Consider the following 21,750-nt stretch of genomic DNA (forward strand, 5'->3'; position numbering starts at 1 on the left):
GTTCCCGGGGTGGCCCTGAGCTGGAAGAGCCCAGCACCAGGTCAGGTCTCTTGTTAGCCAGACACGACCTCACCCCCAGTTTAGAGATGAGTCGGCTGAGCCCCAGGGGTGCTGACCGACTTGCTGGTGAGAGGGGGAAGCGGGTGTCACGTCCTGGGCCCCCCTGAGAAATGCGCCGGAAGGACCCCTCTGCTTCTGGCACGTGATCCCTTGGCCGTGAGCAGGTGGGATTCTGGAGGAGGTGTGTGGAGGCACAAAGGTGTCTGTGCGTGGCCGGGAGACCAGGTGTGGCCTGTGGGGTCCCTCTGGGGTGACCGACCGTCCCAGCTTGCCCAGGACAGGGCGCTGGACTTCTGGTGCTACAGAGGTGCCTCCCCAGGCAGACCAGGGCGGTTGGTCACCCTGAGCTGGAATCCTGGCCACTGCCCTCCCCCCCCCCCCCCCCCCCCGCCCGTTTCCTGTGCCGTGACTTTGTGAGTGTCATTCAGCCTCTCCGTTTTCTCAGCTGTGACGCGTTGATAAGAATAAGACAGATAAAGAAAGGGACGGGAGTCATGCTGATTGCCTTTAAACCACAGATGGTGCCTTGCCCAGAGCAGCGGATCAGAGCGGGACCCCTGCGTCTCCGTTCCCGGCCCGGCCCCAGGCTGGTGGAGTGACCCCACACCATTGATTTCTCGAAGCCTCCGTGTCCTGCCTGTTAGATGGGGACGGCAGGGAGGGGCCCTCATCCCAGGTGGCTGGGGCGTTACGCGGAGGCAGGGTTGGCCAAGGGGCTGGCGAGTGCTCCGTGGGTGATCTCTGGAGGGGCCCATGACTGTGCCTGCCGGGCAGCCCGCCCTGGGGACCAAGCAGGGGGTGGGGAGGAGGGCCCCGCGTATGCCTCCATTCTGCTGGGTCGTTCGGTCAGAGATGTCTGGGGGTGAGTCCCGAGCTGGGAGTCCAGCTGCGCCCCTGCCCCTGCCCCTGCCCCGTGGGGTCACCTGTGCTCATGTTCCCCTTTCCGGGTGGTCCCTCTTCTCTCGTAAAGGTCTCTGCAAGGATGCAGTCCTACAGCACAGGAAGGGCCTGGCACACAGTAGGTGCCCACGGGCCGTAGCTGCGCCAGCCTTCTGCCATTTCCTCGGCAGCCCCCGGCCAGCCCCGACCACCCTAGCGCTCCTGCCTGGCCGCGTGGCACCTTCTCAGCTCTAATGACTTTGAGTGCTGAGCTGCTCACCCTGGCGATTTATAGAAACCAAGCACAGAAGCGGCACCTGGAGGCACATAAATTTTGTAGGATGGAGGCCGGGCTGTGTCAGCACTATTTGGAGCAGTGTCAGTCACCTGAAACCCTCTGTGTGCACCCCTGCCGCGGGGCGAGGGGAGGCGGGCCGCCGTGGGCCGGTGAGGCCACCTGGTTTCTTCCCAGCTCCCTGACCAGCTCCTCACGGAGGCCCGCCCTGCCCTCCCCGTGGAGCCTTCCGGGACCCCAAACGGCGGCTTCTCCTCCAGGCTCCGTTGACAGGTGTGCGAGGAGAGCCAGTTACCTGGACGGAGATGAGCTAGAAGCCCGGGCTCCGACCCGGGCCCTTCCCTCTGGCTGCCAGCTTTTTTTTTTTTTTTTTTTTAAATAAATTCCCCCCTCCCCAGACTTTTTATTTATTTTTAACATTTTTAATGTTTATTTTTTATATTTGAGAGAGACCGAAACAGAGCATGAGAAGGAAAGGGGCAGACAGACACACACACACACACACACACACACACACACACAGAATATGAAGCAGGCTCCGGGCTCCGAGCTGTCAGCACAGAGCCCGACGCGGGGCTCGAACTCACGAACTGTGAGATCATGCCCTGGGTCGAAGTCGGTGCTTAACCACCTGAGCCACCCAGGCGTCACCCCCTCCCCCCCAAACTTTTTATTTTTAAAATTTCAACAGTAAAGTTGAAAGAATAGTACAAAACCACGCAGATATTCTTTAGCTAGTTAACCAACCGTTATCATTTTGCCATAATTCTTTCCGCACTTTATATGTACGCTCCCTTTTTTGGCTAAACCATTTAAAAGTCCGTTGCAGACATCATGAGGCTTAACCCCTCAAGAGCGAAGGGCGGCGTGGCTCTCCTGCGTAACTTCTACAGCGTTATCGTGCCCGGGAATTTAACATCAGCAGAGTGGCATTTCCCAGCTGTGCCCAAGTATCTTTCATAGCTTCTCTCCCGAACCCTCCAGCTGGGATTGAACCTCGCTTTTGTTTTTCAGGCCTCTTTAGTCTCCTTTTAATCTAGAATAATCTCTCTGCCTTATTTATTTATTTATTTATTTATTTATTTATTTGGTCTCCATGATCCTGACTTTTTTGAGAAATCCAAGCCAGGGTCTCATAAAACATTCACAAGCAGGAATTGCTTGGTGTTCCCCCAGATGGGCTTGGGGTGTTCGGCCAGATCCTGCGTGGGGAAGCTGTGCACTTCTCGCTGCGTCACACGAGGGGGCAGGACACGCAGGCTGGCCCGTCCTCATCCTCTGTCACTCGGTGAAGGCGGGTCCTTCAGGTGTCCCCATCCTAAAGGGACTGGTTTCCCTGTGTAATTAATTCCTTGGTCACCTGCAGGTGATTCTTCCGGAACATGTGAACATCCTGTTCCTCAGCAAACTTTCATCCTGAACTTTCATTATTTACAGAGGGGTTTCCTTACCTGGACTCAGCCCTCCCCCCTTCCTGTACCACCTCTACATGTTTATAGATTCTTTTTTATGTTGATTTAACTTTCAAAGTTTTTATTTATTTTGAGAGAGAACGTGCGCGAGCATAAGCACGGGACGGGCAGAGAGAGAGAGAGAGAGAAAGAGAGAGAGAGAGAGAGAGAGAGAGAGAGAGAGAGAATGCCGAGGCTCTCCGATGTCAGCACAGAGCCAGATGCAGGATTTGATCTCATGAACCTTGAGATCGTGACCTGAGCTGAGATCAAGAGTCGGATGCCTGACCGACTGAGCCGCCCGCGTGCCCCTAGATTCTTTTTTAAACCCAGTGTACTGTAATCCAAGACCATCATTATTATTTTTAATACTCAAATTGTCTCCGATGTGGCCACCAGGAGCTGTTTGTGTTGGCTCCTGGGTCCTTTGGGCACCTTCTTCGTCGTTCGTTGGGCACCTCCTTGCTTTTCTGCATCGGGACTTTTAAGCTCCCCTGTTACCTCCCCTGCCCTGATCGGCCATTTCTCTGGGGTGCCTAGGCTGGTTCCCTTTTGTGGGGAACGGTGTCTGGAAATCGAGACCTGGTGTGCCCTCCACTGCTGGGGGTCATTGCTCCAGACCCTTTTCGGTGCACAGGGCCAGGGTTCATACGGACAGCTCTGATTCATATCCCAGATGACGGACCTCCACCCCCCAACATCAGTGAGCTTCAGCCACACCACAGTTTCTGGATCGCTCTGCCTGTCCCACCACCCACACCAAGGCTACTGAGTAAAGTTCAGGATTTCTTTGCAGATCTTTTTGTCCTTAAGGACCTGGGGTGTATGGTCAGAGTGCTGAGTTCCCAAGCCACTGGAATGGATTCTTTTCTATGTGGCTGTGACCATGTTGCAAGAAAACTTAATTTCCCCAAACAGGTGGCAGGCTGGTATAGTCTGAGGGCCACTGTTTGCAGACCACTGGTCCAGAATTATCGTCCTAACGGAGCAGTTCCTGGTTCAGGATAAGCAGCTGGCAGATCGCCATGCCTGGACCATGGGGGTCAAGTGGGCAGGAAGCACGGAGCCTCCCAGAGCTCAGAGGCAGGGGCATGGCTGTGCTGGTGGCAGCTGGGCAGGGGGCCTTCTTCAAAGACAAGGGGGATAGAGTCCTCTTAGAGAGAGGGTGCCCCCACCCCAACTCCTGGGCTCCAAGACCAGCTAGGGATAGAGGAGGGGTCCAGAGGTGACAAGTGGGATGCCAGCACCGAGCCCAACGGGCAGCAAGGACCGGGCCTCCCTGCCACCTGCCCCCACCCAGGGGTAGTGGGACCCATGCTGCGGGATGCCACCTAGTCCTCCTGTGTGCCCAGGAGGCTCGGCCAGGACTCCCAGGACTTGGCTCCATGGCGGGCTCCTGGAGTGGGGAGGGGTCTCAGGGAGCCCGGAGATCACCGAGGGGTGAGGGGCTGGGCCTCCGTGTCGTTGGTCATACATCCTGCCCTTTCCCCCACCCGCCCGACCGCTGGGCTTTGCGGGTTGGCGCAGGCCTTGTGTAAAGTCGTTCGGGCCTGGGGGCAGACTTGTCACGCCTCTGGAGAAATGAGCCCGGATTTCCACTGCTGACTTCTCTCTTAATTGGATTCCGACAACAGCATGCGGGGCTGAGTGGCTGCAGACTCAGGTATGGCTTTCCACAGCCCTAGGCCTCTCGGTTCCAGCGCAGCCTGGCTTTCTGGGAGGCAGGAAACGCTTCTGGCCCTTTCTTAGGAGCTGGGCAGGAGCCCTGCTGCACACAGGGGCGAGCATGCCCATGCTTTCCTGTGCAGCACGCGTGCGTGTGTGCGCTCATGTGCAAATGGGTGAGCGCTGTTTTTGGAAAAAAGACTGCAGCCAGAGCCTGTTGGGGGCCCCTCCCACCCCGCTGCCCCGTCCGTCCGTCTGTCTGCTCGTTGGCGGTGGGCACTGTGGGCAGTCAGGTCCAGCCTCAGCGGCTTGGCTGTGATGGGGGTCGGTGAGTCCTCGGCTGGCCCTTCCCAGCAAGGCCCCTCGGGAAGTGTCCTATTGAACCTGGTGTTGTGCCCGGGGCTGGGCCTTCTGGAACATTGTCTGTTCAGGACAGCAGGCTGCTTGGGGTTTCTCTGAAGGAGAAAAGGAGTACTGAAAGCCAGCACTTGGGGGTGAGGGCCAGAGGGATCAAAGATCCTCCTCTCCCCTTGCACGGCGTGGACTGGGCCTGGCTCTGAAATTTCTACTGCCTCTTCAGCTTCTGCTCTCCGGGTGCCCCCAGTCAGGGGTGAGCTGTGCCATAGAACCGTGCCCCTCAAGGGCGGCCTGGCACATGGGGAAAGGAGGACGATGCTCTGCCTCTCTCCTCCCCTAACCTGGGGCCCTGGAGTTTCCTGTACCCACCCCCCCAACCTGTTAGGCCACCCTCAGCCCTGTGCAGAGCTCAGCCGCCGGGGACTGGCTCGGAAAAGCAATTTTGTTGGCCTTCTCACAGGCTTGCCCTCCCTGGCTTGGCTCCCCTCCACCATTAGCTTCCTTATCTCAACGGGGAAAACGCTTGAAGGTCTTGGTGATCGGAGCCGGGTGGAGTCGGGGCTGCGGCCAGAGAAACCGAGCAGTGTTAGCGCCACGTTCACTGGCGAAGCAAACGTCCTTCGGGGCTAAACCTGACCCTGTCACTTCCCAGCCTAGCCCCTCCCGCACCTAACTGGATGGCGGTGGCCCCGGGGTGACCCAGCGCCTGCCCACCTCTCCCCTCCATCTAACCACGGGCTGCACCCTGACACGCACACTCATTCCTGAGGGGCCTCCCCGCTCCCCACCCCGGCCCTGCTCCCTGGGACAAAATGCACCTGTTCTGTTTCTAATCGCCAGGAACTTCCCTCCGGCTCCAATCTGTCTGCTCTGCGATTTCTTTTTCCTTTTCTTGAATTCCAACCCAAAGTCAGAGTTAGAGGCCCTCAACATAGTAAGTGCCTGACATCCCATAACTGTTTTTATTCCGTAAGTTTCAGGAGCACAGCTTTATAGTTTGGCACTGTGTGCACTACAAAGTCGCCTCACCCTCCGTCACCATATGGTTGACCTCTCACACATTTTGCCCGTCCCCGACCCCCCTTTCCCTCTGGTAACCGCTCATCTGTTCTCAGCATCTGTGAGTTTGGTTTTGTTTCATTTCATTTGTTTTGGTGTTGGTTTTTCAGATTCCACATATGAGTGGAATTCTGCAGGATGGCTTTCCCTGTCTGACTTATTTCACTTAACATAATACCTTCTAGGTCCATCCATGTTGTCGCAAATGGCATATTTCATTCTTTTGATGGCTGAGTAGTAAATAGTCCATTGTGTAAACACACCACATCTTCTTTATCCGTTCATCTCCCGATGGACACTTAAGGCTGTTACCATGTTCTTGGCTATTGTAAATACAACTTTAGTGAGCATAGTGAGCATAGTGAGCATAGTATCTTTTTGAATTAGTGTTTTTGTATTCTTTGGATAAATACCCAGAAGTAGGTCATGCGATATTTTTATTCTTAATTTTTCAAGGAAGCTCCATCCTGTTTTCTGCGGTGGTGACACCAGTGTGCATTCCCACCAACAGTGCATGAGGGCTCTTTTGTCTGAACATCCTCACCAACACTGTTGTTCCTTGTGTTTTTTGCTGGGGGCCATTCTGACGGGTGTGAGGTGAGGCCTCATTGTGGTTTTGATTTGCGTTTCCCTGATAATTGGTGACCTCGAGAATCTTCTCATGTGTCTGTTGGCCATCTGTAAGTCTTCTTTGGAGACTTGCCTATTCAGGTCCTCTGCCATTTTTAAATCGGGTTGTTTGGGGCTTTTGTTGTTGAGTTGTGTGGGTTCTATTTATTCAGGTTTACTTCTAGGCTCTCAGTTCTGTCCCATTGACCTGGGTCTGTTTTTGTACCGATGCAAAAACAATACTGTTTTGAGTATTATAGCTTTGTAGTGTAGTTTGAAATCAGAGAGTATGATACCTCCAGTTTTACGTCTCTTTCTCAGGATTGCTTTGGCTATTGGGGGTCTTTTGTGGTTCCATGCAAATTTGAGAATTTTCTGTTGTAGTCCTGTGAAGTACGCATTGGAATTTGGATACGGATTGCGTTGAATCTGTAGATTGCTTTGGGTAGTATGGACATTAAACATTTCTTGAAAGCTTATTTAGACAGAGAGGCGGTGGGGGAGGGACAGAGAGAGAGGGAGAGAGAATTCCAAGCAGGCTCCGTGCTGCCAATGCAGAGCCCGATGTGGGGCTTGAACCCACAAACCATGAGATCATGACCTGAGCTGAAACCAGGAGTCGGATGCTTAACTGACCGAGCCACCCAGGCACCCTGGAATGGACATTTTTATAATATTAATTCTTCCCATCCATGAGCATGGAGTATCTTTCCATTTATTCGTGTCTTCTTCAGTTTATTTAATTAATGTCTTAGAGTTTTCAATGTACGGGTCTTTCCCCTCCTTGGCTAAATTTATCCCTAGGTATTTTATTCTTTTTGGTAACAATTGGAAATGGGGTTGTTGTCCTATCTTCTCTTTCTGATGAGCTGTGATTAGTGTACAGAAATGCCACAGATGTCTGTATATTGATTTTTTATTCTTGCAACTTTACTAGATTCATTTATTAGGTGTAATGGGTTTTGGGTGGAGTCTTTAAGGTTTTCTACATACAATATCATGTCATCTGCAAATAGTGACAGTTTTAACTTCTTCCTTTCTGATTTGGATGCCATTTATTTCTTTTCTTGCCTCATCGCTGTGGCTAGGATTTCTAGTACTAAGTCGAATAACAGTGGTGAGAGTGGACATCCTTCTCTTGTTCCTGCTCTTAGAGGAAAAGCTTTTAGCTTTTCTCCATTGAGGATGCTATCAGCTGTAGGACTGTCCCATATACGGCCTTTGTTAAAGGTTGAGGTACATTCCCTTGTACCCACCTTGTTTTGAGAGTTTTTCAACATCATAAATGGATGTTGCATTTTGCCAAATGCTTCTCCATCTATTGAGATGATCATATGATTTTGACCTTTCATTTTGCTAATGTGCTGTATCACATGAATTGATTGGCAGATGTTGAACATCCTTGTATGCCTGGAGTAAATTCTACTTGGTCATGGTGTATGGCTCTTTTAATGTACTGTCGGATTCAGCTTGCTAATATTTTGTTGAGGATTTTTGCATCTACGTTCATCGAGGACATTGGCCTGTAATTTTCTTTTTTTGTGTGGTGTCCATGTCTGGTTTTGGTATCAGGGGTGATGCTGGCCTTGTAAAATATGTTTGGATGCTTTCTTCCCTTTAAGTGTTTGGAGGAATTTGGGAAAGGTAGGTATTAAGTCTTCTTTGAATGTTGGTAGAACTCATCAGGGAAGCCTCCTGATCCTGGGCTTTTGTTTGTTGGGAGGTTTTTGATTGCTGTTCAAATCTCCTTTCTAGTGGGGCACCTGGGTGGCTCAGTTGGTGAGGCAACCAACTTCGGCTCAGATGATGATCTCGCGGTTCGTGGGTTCGAGCCCCGCGTCGGGCTCTGTGCTGACAGCTCAGAGCCTGGCGTCTGCTCCCCACCTCTCTCTGCCCCTCCCCTGCTCATGCTCTGTGTCTCTCTTTCTCAAAAATAAATAAACATTAAAAAAATTGAAAAAAAAAAACATAGGGGTACATGTGCCCCTATGCATCAGCACTCCTGTATCCCTTGGGTAAATTCCTAGCAGTGCTATTGCTTGCTCGTAGGGTAGTTCCATTTTTAATTTTTTGAGGAACCTCCACACTGTTTTCCAGAGTGGCTGCACCAGTGTGCATTCCCACCAACTGTGCAAGAGGGTTCCCCTTTCTCCACATCCTCGCCAGCATCTGTAGTTTCCTGATTTGTTCATTTTAGCCACTCTGACTGGTGTGAGGTGGTATCTCAGTGTGGCTCTGGTTTATATTTCCCTGATGATGAGCGACGTTGAGCATCGTTTCATGTGTCTGTTGGCCATCTGGGTGTCTTCTTTGGAAAAGTGTTCCAGGTATTCTTTAAAATTTCCTTTTTGATTTCTTTTTTGACCTGTTGATTGTTCAGTAGCATAGTTTTTTGGTCTTCCTAACTTGTGGTTTTTCTCATTTTCTTCTTATAATTAATTTGTGGTTTCATACTACTGTGGCTAGAAAAGATGCTTGATAAAATGTCAATTTTCTTGAATCTACTGAGGCTTCTTTTGTGCCCAGCATGTGATCTACCCTGGACAATGTTCCCTGTGCTCTTGCGAAGAAGAATGTGTATTCTGCTGCTTTGGGGCGAAAAGTTCTCTATATACCTGTTAAGTCCATCTGGTCTAATGTGTCATTTAAGGCCGGTGTTTCCTTATTGATTTTTTTGCTTTGTTTGGATGATCTGTCCACTGAGGAAAGTGGAGTAGTAAAGTCTCTGCCTATTACTGGGTTGCTGTCAATTTCTCCGTTTAGGTCCGTTAAGATTTGCTTTCTATATTTTGATGCTCCTTGTTGGATGCATATATATTAATAAAAATTACATCTCCTTCGGGATTGACCTCTTTATCATTTGTGTAGTGCCCCTCTTTGTCGTCTATTACAGGCTTGGTTTGCAACTCTACTTTGTGTAAGTATTGCTACCCCAGCTTTCTTTTCATTCCCCTGTGCACGGAATATCTTTTTCCATCCTTTTGCTCTCAGTCTGTGTGTGTCCTTACTTCAAAGTGAGTCCTTCGTAGGGAGTGTAGAGATGGGTCTTGCTGTGTATCCATTCAGCCGCTCTCTGGCTTTTGATTGGAGCCTTCAGTCCATTTACATTTGAAGTAATTATTGATAAGTGTATACTTACTGCCATTTTGTTAATTGTGTTCTGGCTGTTTTTGTAGTTCCCGTTCTGTCCCTTTCTTCTTTTGCTCTCTTCCCTTGTGGTTTGATGGTTTTCTCCTGTTATGTTTAGGTTCCTTTCTCATTTTCTTTTGGGTATTTACTATAAGTTTTTCCTTGTGCTTACCTTGAGGTTCATGTAAAATCTCCTATGGCAATAGCAGTCTGTTTTAAGTTGATAACAATGTAATTTTAAACAGATTCTAAAGCTTTACCTTTTTACTCCCCACCCTTGATGTTTTATGTTTGATGACACATTTTACATTTTTTTGTTTTATGCTTTTCCCTCAATGAATTATTGTGATTTTAGTTAATTTTAGTACTTCCATCTTTTCATCTTTAAAAACATTTTTTTTCAAACACTTTTACTTATTTTTGAGAGACAGAGACAGAGCGTGAGCAAGGGAGGGGCTGAGAGAGGGAGACACAGAATCGGAAGCAGCCTCCAGGCTCCGAGCTGTCAGCCCAGAGCCTGATGCGGGGCTCGAACTCACAGACCACGAGATCGTGACCTGAGCTGAAGTTGGATGCTTAACCAACTGAGCCACTCAGGCGGCCCTACATTTTTTCATCTTTATGCTTGCTGTATAAGTGATTGGCTCATTACCTTTGCTGTACATTTACCTAGTCCAGTGAGATTTTTACTTTTGTATGTTTTCTTATTATCGATTAGTGCCATTTCTTTTAAGCTTAAAGGAGTCCCTTTAGCAGTATTTGTAGAACTGGTTTGGTAGTGAAGAACTCCTTTAGCATTTGCTTATCTGAAAAGCTCTTAATGTCTCCTTCAATTCTGAATGGTAACCTTGTTGGGTTAGAGAATTCTTGGTTGGGAGATTTTTCCTTTCAGCACTTTAAATGTGTCAGGCCACTCATTTCTGACCTGGAAAGTTTCTGTTGAGAAATCTGCTGATAGCCTTGTGGGGTTTTCCTTGTACTTGACAAGTTTTTCCTTTGCTGCTTTCGGGACTCTTCCTTTAACTTTTACCGTCTTAATTACAGTGTGTCTTGGTGTGGTTCTCTTCGAGTTCATGTGGTTTAGAACTCTCCGGGTTTCTTGGATCCAGATGTCTGATTCCCTCCCCAGGTTAGGGGAGTTTTCAGTCATTATTTCTTTTTTTTCTGGCTCTTTCCCTCTCCCTTCGCCTTCTGGGATCCCCATAATGTGAATGTCATTCCACTTGATGTTGTCCCAAAGGTCGCTTCAGGTGTCTTCACTTAATTCTTTTTTCCTTTTGCTGCTCTGCCTGGGTGTTTTTCATTGCTTTATTTTCCAGCTTGCTGATTTGTTGTATTTCATCCAGTCTGCTGTTGGACCGCTCTCATGTATTTTTCAGTTCAGTTATAATTTCCGTTTGGTATTTTCTTTTATTTTTCTCCCTCTGTGTTGAAGTTCTCCCTGTATTCATCCATCCTTCTCCTGAATTTAGGGAGCATCTTTATGACCATCACTTTGAACTCTTTATCAAGTAGATTGCTTATCTCCGTTTCATTTAGTTCTTTCTTTAAGGTTTTGTCTTTTTTTTTTTTTAATTTGGAACATATTCCTCTGTCTCTTCATTTTGCCTTACTCTGTGTTTTTCTGTATGTATTTAGGTAAATCACTGACCTCTCCCAGTCTCAAATGAATGGCCTTATATAGGGGAGGATGTATGGGACCCAGAAGTGGAAACTTCTTGGTCTCCAGAGCCAGGTGCTCAAGGGCTGTCCCCTCTGTGGGCTGTGTGTGCCCTCCTGTTGTGATGGGACTGTGGCTGCGACACATTGGTAGGTGGGGCTGGCTCCTGGCCTGGCTGTGGGCATGTCCACGTCTACTGGGGCACATTGGTGGACAAGGTTCTCAGTGGAGTACACCCACTGGCGCACGTAGGTTACAGGGAGAATTCCAAAATGGCGCCCACCAGTACCATTGTTAGTAAGATAGACTGAGATGGACAAAAGGGCTCCTACCAGCATCTCAGTGCATGGGCAGAGCCCCTGCTGTTTTCTGCCACTCTGGCAGACCCTCTAAGGTTTGTAGTAAATGGATCTTCTTTATCAGTGGTGTATGCTTTTTTCAAATTGGCGTTTTCAACTGGTTTCCAGGTTGAGTGAGTGTGTGCAAGCCCCTTAGGAGCAAGTTTCCTATTCCTTCCAGTTTTCTAGAGTCTCTGAATATAATCCCCATTGATTTGCAAAGCCTGGTGTTTTGGGGGCTCATCTCTCCCGTGCAGGGTCCAAGGGTTGGGGTGCCTGATGTAGAGCTTGAATTCCTCATTCCTCAGGGAAGTTCTCTACCTTTGATATCCCTCTTGATTGTGACCCACCACGGCTGGGTTTTTCCCTCTGGTGCGTCGGTGTCTCTGCCTCTCATCTGGTCTCGACACCATCCTTTTATATTTCTTGTGGAGGCTCAGTTCATTCAGTTTCCAGGTTCCTTTCAGAGGGAATTATTCCACGCGTATGTGTAGATAATTGTGTCCATGGGAGGAGGTGAGGTCAGGATCTTGCTGCTTCACCATTTTGAACCCCGCTCCCTGCTGTTTCTCATCAGTTTTTGGACATTATGTGTTGCATCCCCACAGATGCAAAGATTCGGATGCAGAGACGTAAAGGATTAGGATTTGACTCACACGACCCACCTCCCTTCCCCGATTGTTCCGTTTGTTGCCTTTGTAACTCTAGATAATATTCATCAGGTGCCACTTCCTCTTGTGGCGCCTTTTAGCCCTGACTTTCCCTTGTGTCACAGGGGCACACTAGAGCTTGGTCTGTTATCCCTTTCCTAGTTCCTTGTTCATTGATGTCATGTGGGTAGCTTGAGACGGCCCATGTTGGAAATATTTACACCATGGGAATCGGCAGACAGGGCAAACCAGGATTCTCCACCAGTAGTTAAACACTTTCCAGCACACTACTCGCTGCTAGGCTTCTGAGGGTCCCTTCTAGCCCTGAGTCTGGTTCAGGCAGAGGCTGGGTTAGCTAGCTTGGCCTCCCGAGGCTCGGCTGGCAGGCCCAGCCCAGCCCCAACACCCTTCTCTCTGTGCCACAGCAAAGCTTCGAGGCGCATCAGGACGAGGCCGTGAGTGTGACGCACATGGTGAAGGCGGGTAGCGGCGTCTGGATGGCCTTCTCCTCTGGTTCCTCCATCCGCCTCTTCCACACTGAGACACTGGAGCATCTGCAGGAGATCAACATCGCCACCAGGACCACCTTCCTCCTGCCGGGTGAGGCTGCTGTTGGGCATCGCGCCCTGCTGTCCTGGGCCTGTGCGGGGAACATGCTGGAATCCGTGCAGCATCTTCCATGGCCAGGCGGAGGTGCCTCCTGGTCAGCCCATGTTGTTAACCCTCACAGGAGTGTTTGGCCGGCCTCAAAAACTGGGCCTTCAAGAGGGGAGACAGCAGGGTCGGGATTCGAACTCAGGGCATCGTTCCAAAACCTCTCTTGCTGTCGTCGCTCTTTCCTCTCACCCCTCGTGGGAAATGAGGCTCCAAATTCAGCAGACTTCCAGATCAGGAAGCTGCCAAAAAGCCATACTGGGTGGGAACCCAGGCCCGTCTACACCTGCCGCCCCTCAGGTTGACCAGACACCCAGTTCTGCCTCCCATCACGTTTGGAACATGAGGCGAGGGGCAAGAGAGAAGGCTGACAGGGGTCTATTTCTTTAGAGGTTTTTCTAAGAAAGGCAGCTGTCTCTCTTTGCTGGTTGGGCTTTGGGGGCAGGGGGAGGGCGAAGGGCTTGGACGTCATCCCCTTGGGGACCTGCTTCCTCCTGCAGAGCTACTGGTGATGCTCAGTGGAGAGGAGTAAGGTTGGAGCTCACCTAATACCCTGCTCCTCCCGCATCTGCCTCTGTGGAATCGGCTCCGGGCAGCGCCCTTACCGTCTGCTGTCCAAGGTGCTGCCCAGACCCTGCAGGCTGTGCCGGAGGGAACCAGGGCAGACACACCTGCTCAGGGCCCGTTCCTACCCCCGGGCTGGCTTTAGAGCTTGGCCCAGCCCCCAGGAGACAAATAGACTGGTCTGGGAGGATGTAGAGGCTCCATCCTGTCCAAACTGGGCTAGGTTTGGCAGCTGGGAGAGCCGAGGGGCCCTGGGGCCAGGGACACGGGCCCGGCATGGCAGGTGGGGAGCTAATTGTTACAAGGACTCAGCAGATGGGCCGTGTGGAGGCCAGAAGTGGCTGTGTGCTGAGCTGAGGGACTGATCTCCCCGTCCTGTGAGGCTGGGCCAAGGACAAGCACGTTAGCCAAAACCTAAGGGGCCGCGTGGGGGCCTCTGTTTTACCACAGAGGCCTGGTCCCTGACTCCAGCCAGGGGACCCAGAGATCACGCCCAGAGATCCTGCTTCCTCTCGGCCAGGCACAACAATGGTCCCGGAGTCTGGCCTGGTGGCGACAGGGGGTGGTGGTTGCTTGCTCCACGTTGGGCAGTGGCAGTAGCCTGCCACAAGCCCTGCAGTGAGCTGGGTTCCGAGCGTTTTACGTACAGGGTCGCGTTTCACCGTAACCCCATGAAGGGGCTTGTCCGTGGTCACGCGGCAGGCCAGAGGCAGGGCCGGGAGTCTATGGGAGAGTCCCACGGTGCATAACGGGGAAGACATGGTTTCAGAGGTGGCCAGAGCCCTGGCTCGGCCACCGTGGGGCTTGGGCAGGTCTCTCTGCCTGCTGGTCTGTGGTCCGTCTGTGGGACTAGACAGAGGGCTTCCTGGCTCCGGATAAATGCCTTCAGGCATGGGAAGACACCTTGCTCGGGCTTGGAGCATGATAGGTGTGTGAGGAGAATAAATAGGGCCATAATACACTTCCCAGGGTGTGCTGTGTGGGCCCTGTGGGACCTGGGGTATGGCTCTTTTCCTGTTCTTCCCTCCTTCCCTCCCTCCTTCATCCCTGATTTCCCTTCCTTCTTCCCTCCCTTCCTTCCTTCCTTCCTTCCTTCCTTCCTTCCTTCCTTCCTTCCTCCCTTTCCTTCCTCCCTCCCCTTCCTTCCCTCCTTCTTCAGTTTCATTGCATTTCACAGTATTTAGCCATTATACAAGGTAAATCTATTTCACCTATGATAGAACCTTCTCTATATCACAAAAATATTTCCACATTTATGCTGATAGCTAAATTACTTCAAGTTAGTGGAACAAGAAAATAAGTGGGCCTTTTAAATCTCCTCAGCTTCATCTGGGGGCAGAGGAGGGGAGAGAAAGAATCAGCCCGTCAGGCCGTCCGAGGCGGGACTGGCGGGCAGGCCCGGATGCAGGTAGACAGCCGCAGCCCCCTCGGGCACAACTGTGGCTTTACCACGTGAGCTCAAAATGCATCTGCACACCCACTGGCTCACTTGTTCTCTGCAGTTACCCTTTGAAGAAGGAAGGGCGTTCGCTATCTTATGATTATGTCAGGGCCAGGTAAATGGAGGCCCCAGAGCCTAAATGATTTCCTGGAAGGTCACACGCCCAGGAGGCCGGAGCCAGGCCCCTCACTGCAGCCTCTCCGAGACTTACTGGGCAGCGTCCCCATTCCCAGGCCTCAGTTGCCCCATCTATACACAGAGGGGCCGAGATCTGAGTCGGAGCCTGGCCGTGGGGCACAGGGCAGACCAGAGCTGGAGTCAGGCTGGCTCTGCTGCCGTCCAGCCCCGTGACCTGGGGCGGGTGGGGAACCCCTGGGATCCCCGGTCCCTGCCTCCCAGGGAGGTTGGGCCTTGCCTGAGGCAGGGCAGGGACAGCACCCCATAGTCTCTGGCTGGAGTGAGTCCTGGTCCACGGCGGCGTCATTCACTGGCATCACCTTCGTTCTCATCTTCGTGGCCATCCCTGCCCCTCGCCGTACCCGCCCTGTGGGCTGCACATCTCCCAGGGTGCCTCCCTGCTCGGTCCCCACTCTCCAGCCCATGTCCTTCCGGCTGCACCTGCTACGTCCGGCAGACAGAAGCCACCTCTCCCTGGCCAGACCTCCCTGGGGCTGGGCCCTGGGACATCTGGGCGGTGGGGGAGGCTTAGTTTCCCCAGGGGTTAGTGCCCTGGGCCTCCTCTGCTAGGCCGTTCCTAGTCAGCGACACCGTGGAGCCTGGGGCTGGGGCCAGGACCCCCCAAACCCCAGAAGAGCCGGGCCGGAGCTGCCCCAGGGAGAGGGCGGCTTCAGACCCGTTTCACACTGTGCCCCTGGCGGAAGAACAACAGAGCAGGATTCGTAAATTCTTTATTAGAAATATTTTTAAAAGGCTTTTAAGTATTTTTTTTCTTCCTCCACACCACCAAATGAAATAATTGCATAATTAGTAATAAATTTGTTCCTCCTCTAAGTGTGGACTTTTTTAAGGGCGTGTTAAAAATTTATCACGCTTCCTTCCCCCGACCCCTTTCTTCCTCTCATGTACCCGGCTGGTATTAATGCATTTTTTGAACCTAAACTCCCCCCCTCCTCCTAACTAGACAGGTCATTAATAAAATGTTCTCCAAGAGCCTGAGCCTTTTAAAGTTGTATATCTCCAGATAGATGGCTTGGGTGAGTCGAACACTGCTGCATTAAGTCTCTGTGATAAAATATTTATCCACCATTAGAATTTTTTTTTTTTTTTCCTTTCGGACTGTTTGTGAAGTGTCTTGATCTTTTCCTCGAGGCAGACGGGGAGGAGGAAGGGCCCTAGAATGAGGTCTGCAGATGAAGTCATTTCTCAATGCTGGTGGTACTTCTTTAGGTTTCCTGCTGCCCTCCTCTCGTCGGCTGGGTCTCAGCTGTCCAGTGGGGGCCGGGAGGATGCGGGGGCATCGGGGAGCCGTCTCTTGCTGGGCTCACGGCCCCAGGGTTCCCTGGAACAGGAGGTGAGGCAGCGAGATGAAAAATTTGCCACTGCTCGCTCTCTGGGCTTAATTATTTTTGTGGGTTTATGGCTCTGATGGAGCTGATCTTGAGCCACGAGTCTAGGTCCTTTTAATAATCACAGACGTTATCCTAACGGCCTCCTTTTATTGATTGTACACTCTGGGCTAAGAGCTGCACCCAACTGTGTGTGTGTATTATACAGACACACGTGTATTTCCAATAATCATAAAACTGAGCGAGGCAGGTTTATAATACTCACTGATAGAGAAGGGAAAGAAAATGACTTGTCAGTTCGCACGCCCCGCGCGTGACACCCACACCCGTGTCCTTTTTCGCTATTCTGCTCTCGCTCGTTCATTTGTTCACGAGCCGAGGGCACTTGAGCCGCGAGCTGGGGAATCAACTCAACTCTGAGTGTGCAGATGAGCTGCTGCCCTCACGAGGCTTCCATCTGCGAAAGCAAGCGGCAAGAGAGAGAGAGAGAGAGAGATGGGGCGATGGAGACCCTGACCAGGGCCGAGCGGGGGCCAGGTGGTGAGGAGGGGCTGGGAGCACCTGCCGCCGGCCGGGAGCCCGTCCTGCTGGTTGGCGTCTGCGTGTTTTGAGCTGACGCGGGCGTGGGCAGGAGCCCCAGCTTTGCACACACCCAGACCCGTTTGTGAAACGGCCCTTGTTGTCCAGACACGGGCCCGGCTCTTCTTCCCGGGGTGTGCGTTCCCGCATTGAATCAGCACCGCGAGTGGGACTCAGTTCGCGTCGCGTGGCCAGGCCCACCACGTGCGTCCGCGTATCCGGGAGGCAGCGTGGCCTTCCACCCCAGGCCCGCCCTCCCGTCGGAGTCCCAGGCACTGCCAGGCGCCCGGCTGCTCGAGACCAAACACCTCGGAGTTGCCCTCGACGCCTGTCCGCTCTCCCAACCCGCTCTAGTCTGCCAGAGGGTTGCCATTCGACTTCGGACCGGATCTCGAACGTGCTGGCTTCTTGTCGTCCTCCAGGCCACCACGGCGTCTCGCCACCACATCTCTGCCTGGCTGGTCTGCTTGCTCCCTCCCTGCCCTCCACCACACTGAGGCCAAAGCACTCGCTCCTCCAAGCCAGGCCACCCACGCCTCTCCTCAGACCTTCTAGTAGCTTCCAGAATGTAGCTTCAGAATGAACAGTCACCGCTCTTACCCTGGCCTACCCACTCTCTGCTTGTCTTGAGCTCCACCCCCCCCCCGCCCCCGATCCCCGAGCTGCGCTGGCTGTAGTCTGCTCCTGCCACCCTCTTATTCTTGCCACGGGGCCTTTGCATATGCTGTGCCCCAGGCCTTAGCTCGGGGCTCGGGGTGGCTGCCTCCTCCTTGTCCTTTGAAACTCATGTCCCCACGCCTGCTTCCCTATCCTTCCAGAAGCTCAGGAACCTTCCTGCCCACTCTCTCCCTGCCCCATGCTCCCATCTGAATCCTCTGCCTGGTATTTATGTTCCTGGTTTATGTCTTCACTTCCTCTTTCCGCTCTCTAGACTGTGCTAATACGGTAGCCGCTATGACGATGAAAACCGGATGAAATGAAAAATCCAGTGCCTTAATCCCACCAGCTACATAGCCCGTGTCCACGAGCCACCTGTGGCTAGTGGCTGCCGCATCGAACAGCGTGATCCATAACATTTGCATCATCACAGAAAGTCCTAGAGTGTTTGCTCCTCAAGAGCAGAACTTTGCGTGTGTGGCTCCCACTGTGCCTCCAGCACTGAGTGCAGAGTCCTGCGCGTAGTAGGTGCTTGGGGTGTCCCGGAGTGCCGAGCGAGTGGGTCAGTGATGGTAGAGTCCATTGTGTTAGACGGTGCCGCGTGAACCCCGACAGGGTAACCCTGGGGAGCCACCCCGTTCGGCTCGGAGGCTGTTTGCCGTGCACAGGGAGCTCGTACCCTTACCCGCGTGGAACCGCAGTAATGTGCTCAAGAGCGGAGAGGCAACAGACGCACAGACTGCAACCAGCAGACCTGAGCCCTGCCCCTGCCCCGCACTCACCGGCTGGGTGACCTCGTTGGGCCTTCCTGTCCTCATCTGGAAAACGGGCATAACATCCGTGTCTCACACGTGTCCCAGGCCGCTGCAAGGCTTACGTCCGACCAGACCGGGTTTCTGTGTGCTTTAGAAACTCCAGAGTGCGGTCCCTGGACCAGCACGCACCAGTGGCACCCGGGTACTTGCCAGAAATGCAGTTGGGGGCCTCCTGGCCCTGCTGTTGGTGCTGAGACACGCCCAGGCCGCGAACCGGCGCTCTGAGCGTCATTTCACACACCGCGTGGCATTGTTGTCGCCATGGCACATGGCATGAGTTCGAATTTCCTTTTAGGGAAGAGCTGGCCCCTCTCAGGGGGGCAGGAGGAATCGGGCAAGAAGCAAGACAGCCCTTTAGGAAGGCAGGGGGGCATCGGTGCCGCCTGTCCCTCGTGCCCTTTTCCGGTGACCGTCGTCGTCAACAGGGCAACAGCAGTAGCGTCCTTTCTGTGGCACCTTTCTGTGTGTGCCGTGTGCCGGGCACTGGGTTAGGTGATTTCCGCTCAGTCGTTGGCTCGTTTCATCCTCAGGACGAGGCTGTGGAATATCATCATTGTCCCCTCTTGCGGGTGAGGGAGCCACGGCACAGAGGGGTTTAGGGACCGGCCTGGGTCACGTAGCTGGGAAGGGGCAGAGCCCGGGTTTGAGCTCAGCGCCTGGCCTTGGAGACCCCGCTCTGGGCCGCTGTGGGGCGTGGCTCATGCTGCGCTTCCTGCCTGTAAAGGGCAGAGGGACCCCCGCACTGTCCCTGCCACCGCATTCTTGATGAAACGAAGAGACGGCACCAGGGGGACGGTCAAGCGCTAATCTGGACCGCCATCAGTAACGTGCTGGTTCCTGGCACGTCGGGCCAGGGGCTGCCAGGTGCGCTGTGCCTTCTCCCGGGGAAGGGCCCGTGTGGGCAGAAGTACAGGCCTGGGCTGGAGACCGAGGGACTGCGGCAGACTGCCGACTCGCCTCGCTTCTGCGTCCACGCCGGCTCCCTTCCCAGGCATCCCATGTGCGCCAACATCCGCGTCGCCCTCAAACCCTGTCTTTGCTCCCCACCTGGCCACGGAGGGCCCCCACGGGCCAGCTCCGTGGCCAGTGGCTCAACCCCCTTGCCTCCTCGGGCAGTCCCACTTTCCCCGGGTGGAAACAGGCTGGGTAGAGGGGCACTCAGCTGGGGGATCCAGCCAGGTCAGCCTCCCAAGCCCATGTCCTGACCACAGCCCCATCCAGCTTCCTGCCGGTCTCACAGGAGGAGCCGTTTCCTCACCTCGAAGCCCCCAGAACCCACTGCCGTCCCCGGGGGAGGCTGTGCGGCTCACGCTGGCTTCTCTCTCCGCAGGCCAAAAGCACCTGTGTGTCACCAGCCTCCTGATCTGCCAGGGTCTGCTCTGGGTGGGCACCGACCAGGGTGTTATCGTCCTGCTGCCTGTGCCTCGGCTGGAAGGCATCCCCAAGATCACAGGTGAGGCTCTGGGAGCCCGTCTGGGCAGGGCCTGGGACAGTCAGCTGCAGGTGGCCGGGGAGGGCGTGTCTCGTGCCCAGGTGTTTAGGCATCATTCTCCAATGTCCTCTGTCACCACAGGTGGCGCTGTGGCACGGCGGAATTACGTCCTCCCCTCCCCCTGTGTCTCCCACCTGCTTTCTGAGTTAGTCTCAGTTTCCTAATCCTGCCAGTGGGCACAATAGCGTGCCTTGGTCCAGTGGCTTCAGGATTCGTGGGGACCCCTGAATAGTGGCCGGGCCCCTTCCTGCTCCCTCCCCATAGAAGCTTCAACATGTCCAGGCTCCAGAGACCGAAATAACTGAGGGCCTCTGGGGATGGGGTCCGTGTGCAAATGTGTTCCTGTGGAGCAGCGGGAGGTCTGCCGGGACCTGTGGCACCGAGGCCAGGAGAACAAGGGCGGGGTCAGGGAGGACCCCAGAGCCCCGGGCCCCTCTTGGCCTCCGAGAGTCATGGCAGAGCGGTCTCCAGCTGCTGCCGGAGGGCTGAGGTGCGGAGGGGGAGGGGGGAAGCCCTGAGGGTAGACCAGCCCAGCCGGATCTTGAGCCGCCCTCCCCGCTAAGGAAGAGTCTCTTCCTAAATCCAAGATCTCCTGTTTCCATCACAGAGGTCATTTTGCTCCCCCCGGTGTCAGTCCTTGGGTTTGCCAGGACGTATCGGGCAGAGACCCTGCCCCCCAGCGCTGACAGTCTGGTGGAAGCAGCTGAGGTCTGGGGTGGCGGGTGCTATGCCGGCAGGTGTTCCGGGCCCGCGGGGCACAGAGACGCAGGCGCTCAGCGATCTGTGGGTGGGTGTAGAAGGAGGTGCTGCGGAGGGGCTCGAGCTGGGCTTTAGGGGATGGGGCGGAGCGGCAGGTGGGTGGGGAAGGTTCTCTGGGCAGAGCCAACGGCTCGGAGACGCGTGGCTGGCGCTTTCACACTGATGCCCCCCCCCCCCCAAGTGGTTGATAAGGTCGCTGCTGTCCCCTGTCCCGCTCCTCCACAGAAAATAGCCCTAGGCTGTGGGACAGCCCCTCCCCCGGAGGCTCCACCATCCACTGCAGTTAGTAAAACCAAAACACCACCCAGAACGTTCTCCAAGAGAGGTCTGGGTGCCTCCTCTAAAGCTGGGCCTCTGGGCCCCTTCTCCCTGCCCCACTCTTGCAGGGAAAGGCATGGTGTCGCTCAACGGTCACTGCGGGCCTGTGGCCTTCCTGGCCGTGGCTACCAGCATCTTGGCCCCCGACATCCTGCGGAGCGACCAGGAGGAGGCCGAAGGGCCGCGGGCGGAGGAGGACAAGCCCGACGGGCAGGCTCACGAGCCCCCGCCCGCGAGCCGCGTGGGCCGAGAGCTGACCCGCAAGAAGGGCATCCTCCTTCAGTACCGCCTGCGCTCCACGGCCCATCTCCCCGGCCCGCTGCTGTCCGTGCGGGAGCCCGCGCCCGCCGACGGCTCGGCCCTGGAGCACAGTGAGGAGGACGGCTCCATCTACGAGATGGCCGATGACCCGGATGTCTGGGTGCGCAGCCGGCCCTGCGCCCGGGACGCCCACCGCAAGGAGATCTGCTCAGTGGCCATCATCTCCGGGGGGCAAGGCTACCGCAACTTCGGCAGCGCCTCGGGCGGCAGCGGGAGGCCAGCCCCGTGCGGGGAGACGGACAGCGCCCTCCTCATCTGGCAGGTGCCCTTGACGCTATAGCCCCCACCGGGGGCGTGCAGCCGCGGGCGTGGCGACCGACAGTCATGCGGGGTCCTCCCGGGAGCACTGCTCGCCTTCCAGGGACCGTGGGGATGGGCCTGGGTCTCCCGGAACTACCTTGGCCGAGCAGAGGAGAGCCTCTTCCTTTTGAAAAAAAAGAAAGAAAGAAAGAAAGAAAGAAAGAAAGAAAGA

General features: G+C 54.1%; 1 protein-coding gene across 11 annotated transcripts in view; it reads left to right on the forward strand.

The window, feature by feature from the left end:
• The window catches only part of ARHGEF10L (Rho guanine nucleotide exchange factor 10 like), a 141,475-nt gene extending 119,725 nt beyond the window's left edge, over nt 1–21,750 (forward strand). For all 11 annotated transcript variants that reach the window (XM_042954239.1, XM_042954240.1, XM_042954243.1 and 8 more), the window contains 3 exons: nt 12,578–12,752; nt 19,719–19,841; nt 21,026–21,750. In XM_042954239.1, coding sequence (XP_042810173.1) covers nt 12,578–12,752; nt 19,719–19,841; nt 21,026–21,558 — 831 coding nt within the window. In that variant the 3' untranslated portion in view covers nt 21,559–21,750. The remainder of the gene's footprint in view (nt 1–12,577; nt 12,753–19,718; nt 19,842–21,025) is intronic.

This window comes from Panthera leo, chromosome C1, assembly GCF_018350215.1.
Source record: "Panthera leo isolate Ple1 chromosome C1, P.leo_Ple1_pat1.1, whole genome shotgun sequence".
NCBI classification, from domain to species: domain Eukaryota; kingdom Metazoa; phylum Chordata; class Mammalia; order Carnivora; family Felidae; genus Panthera; species Panthera leo.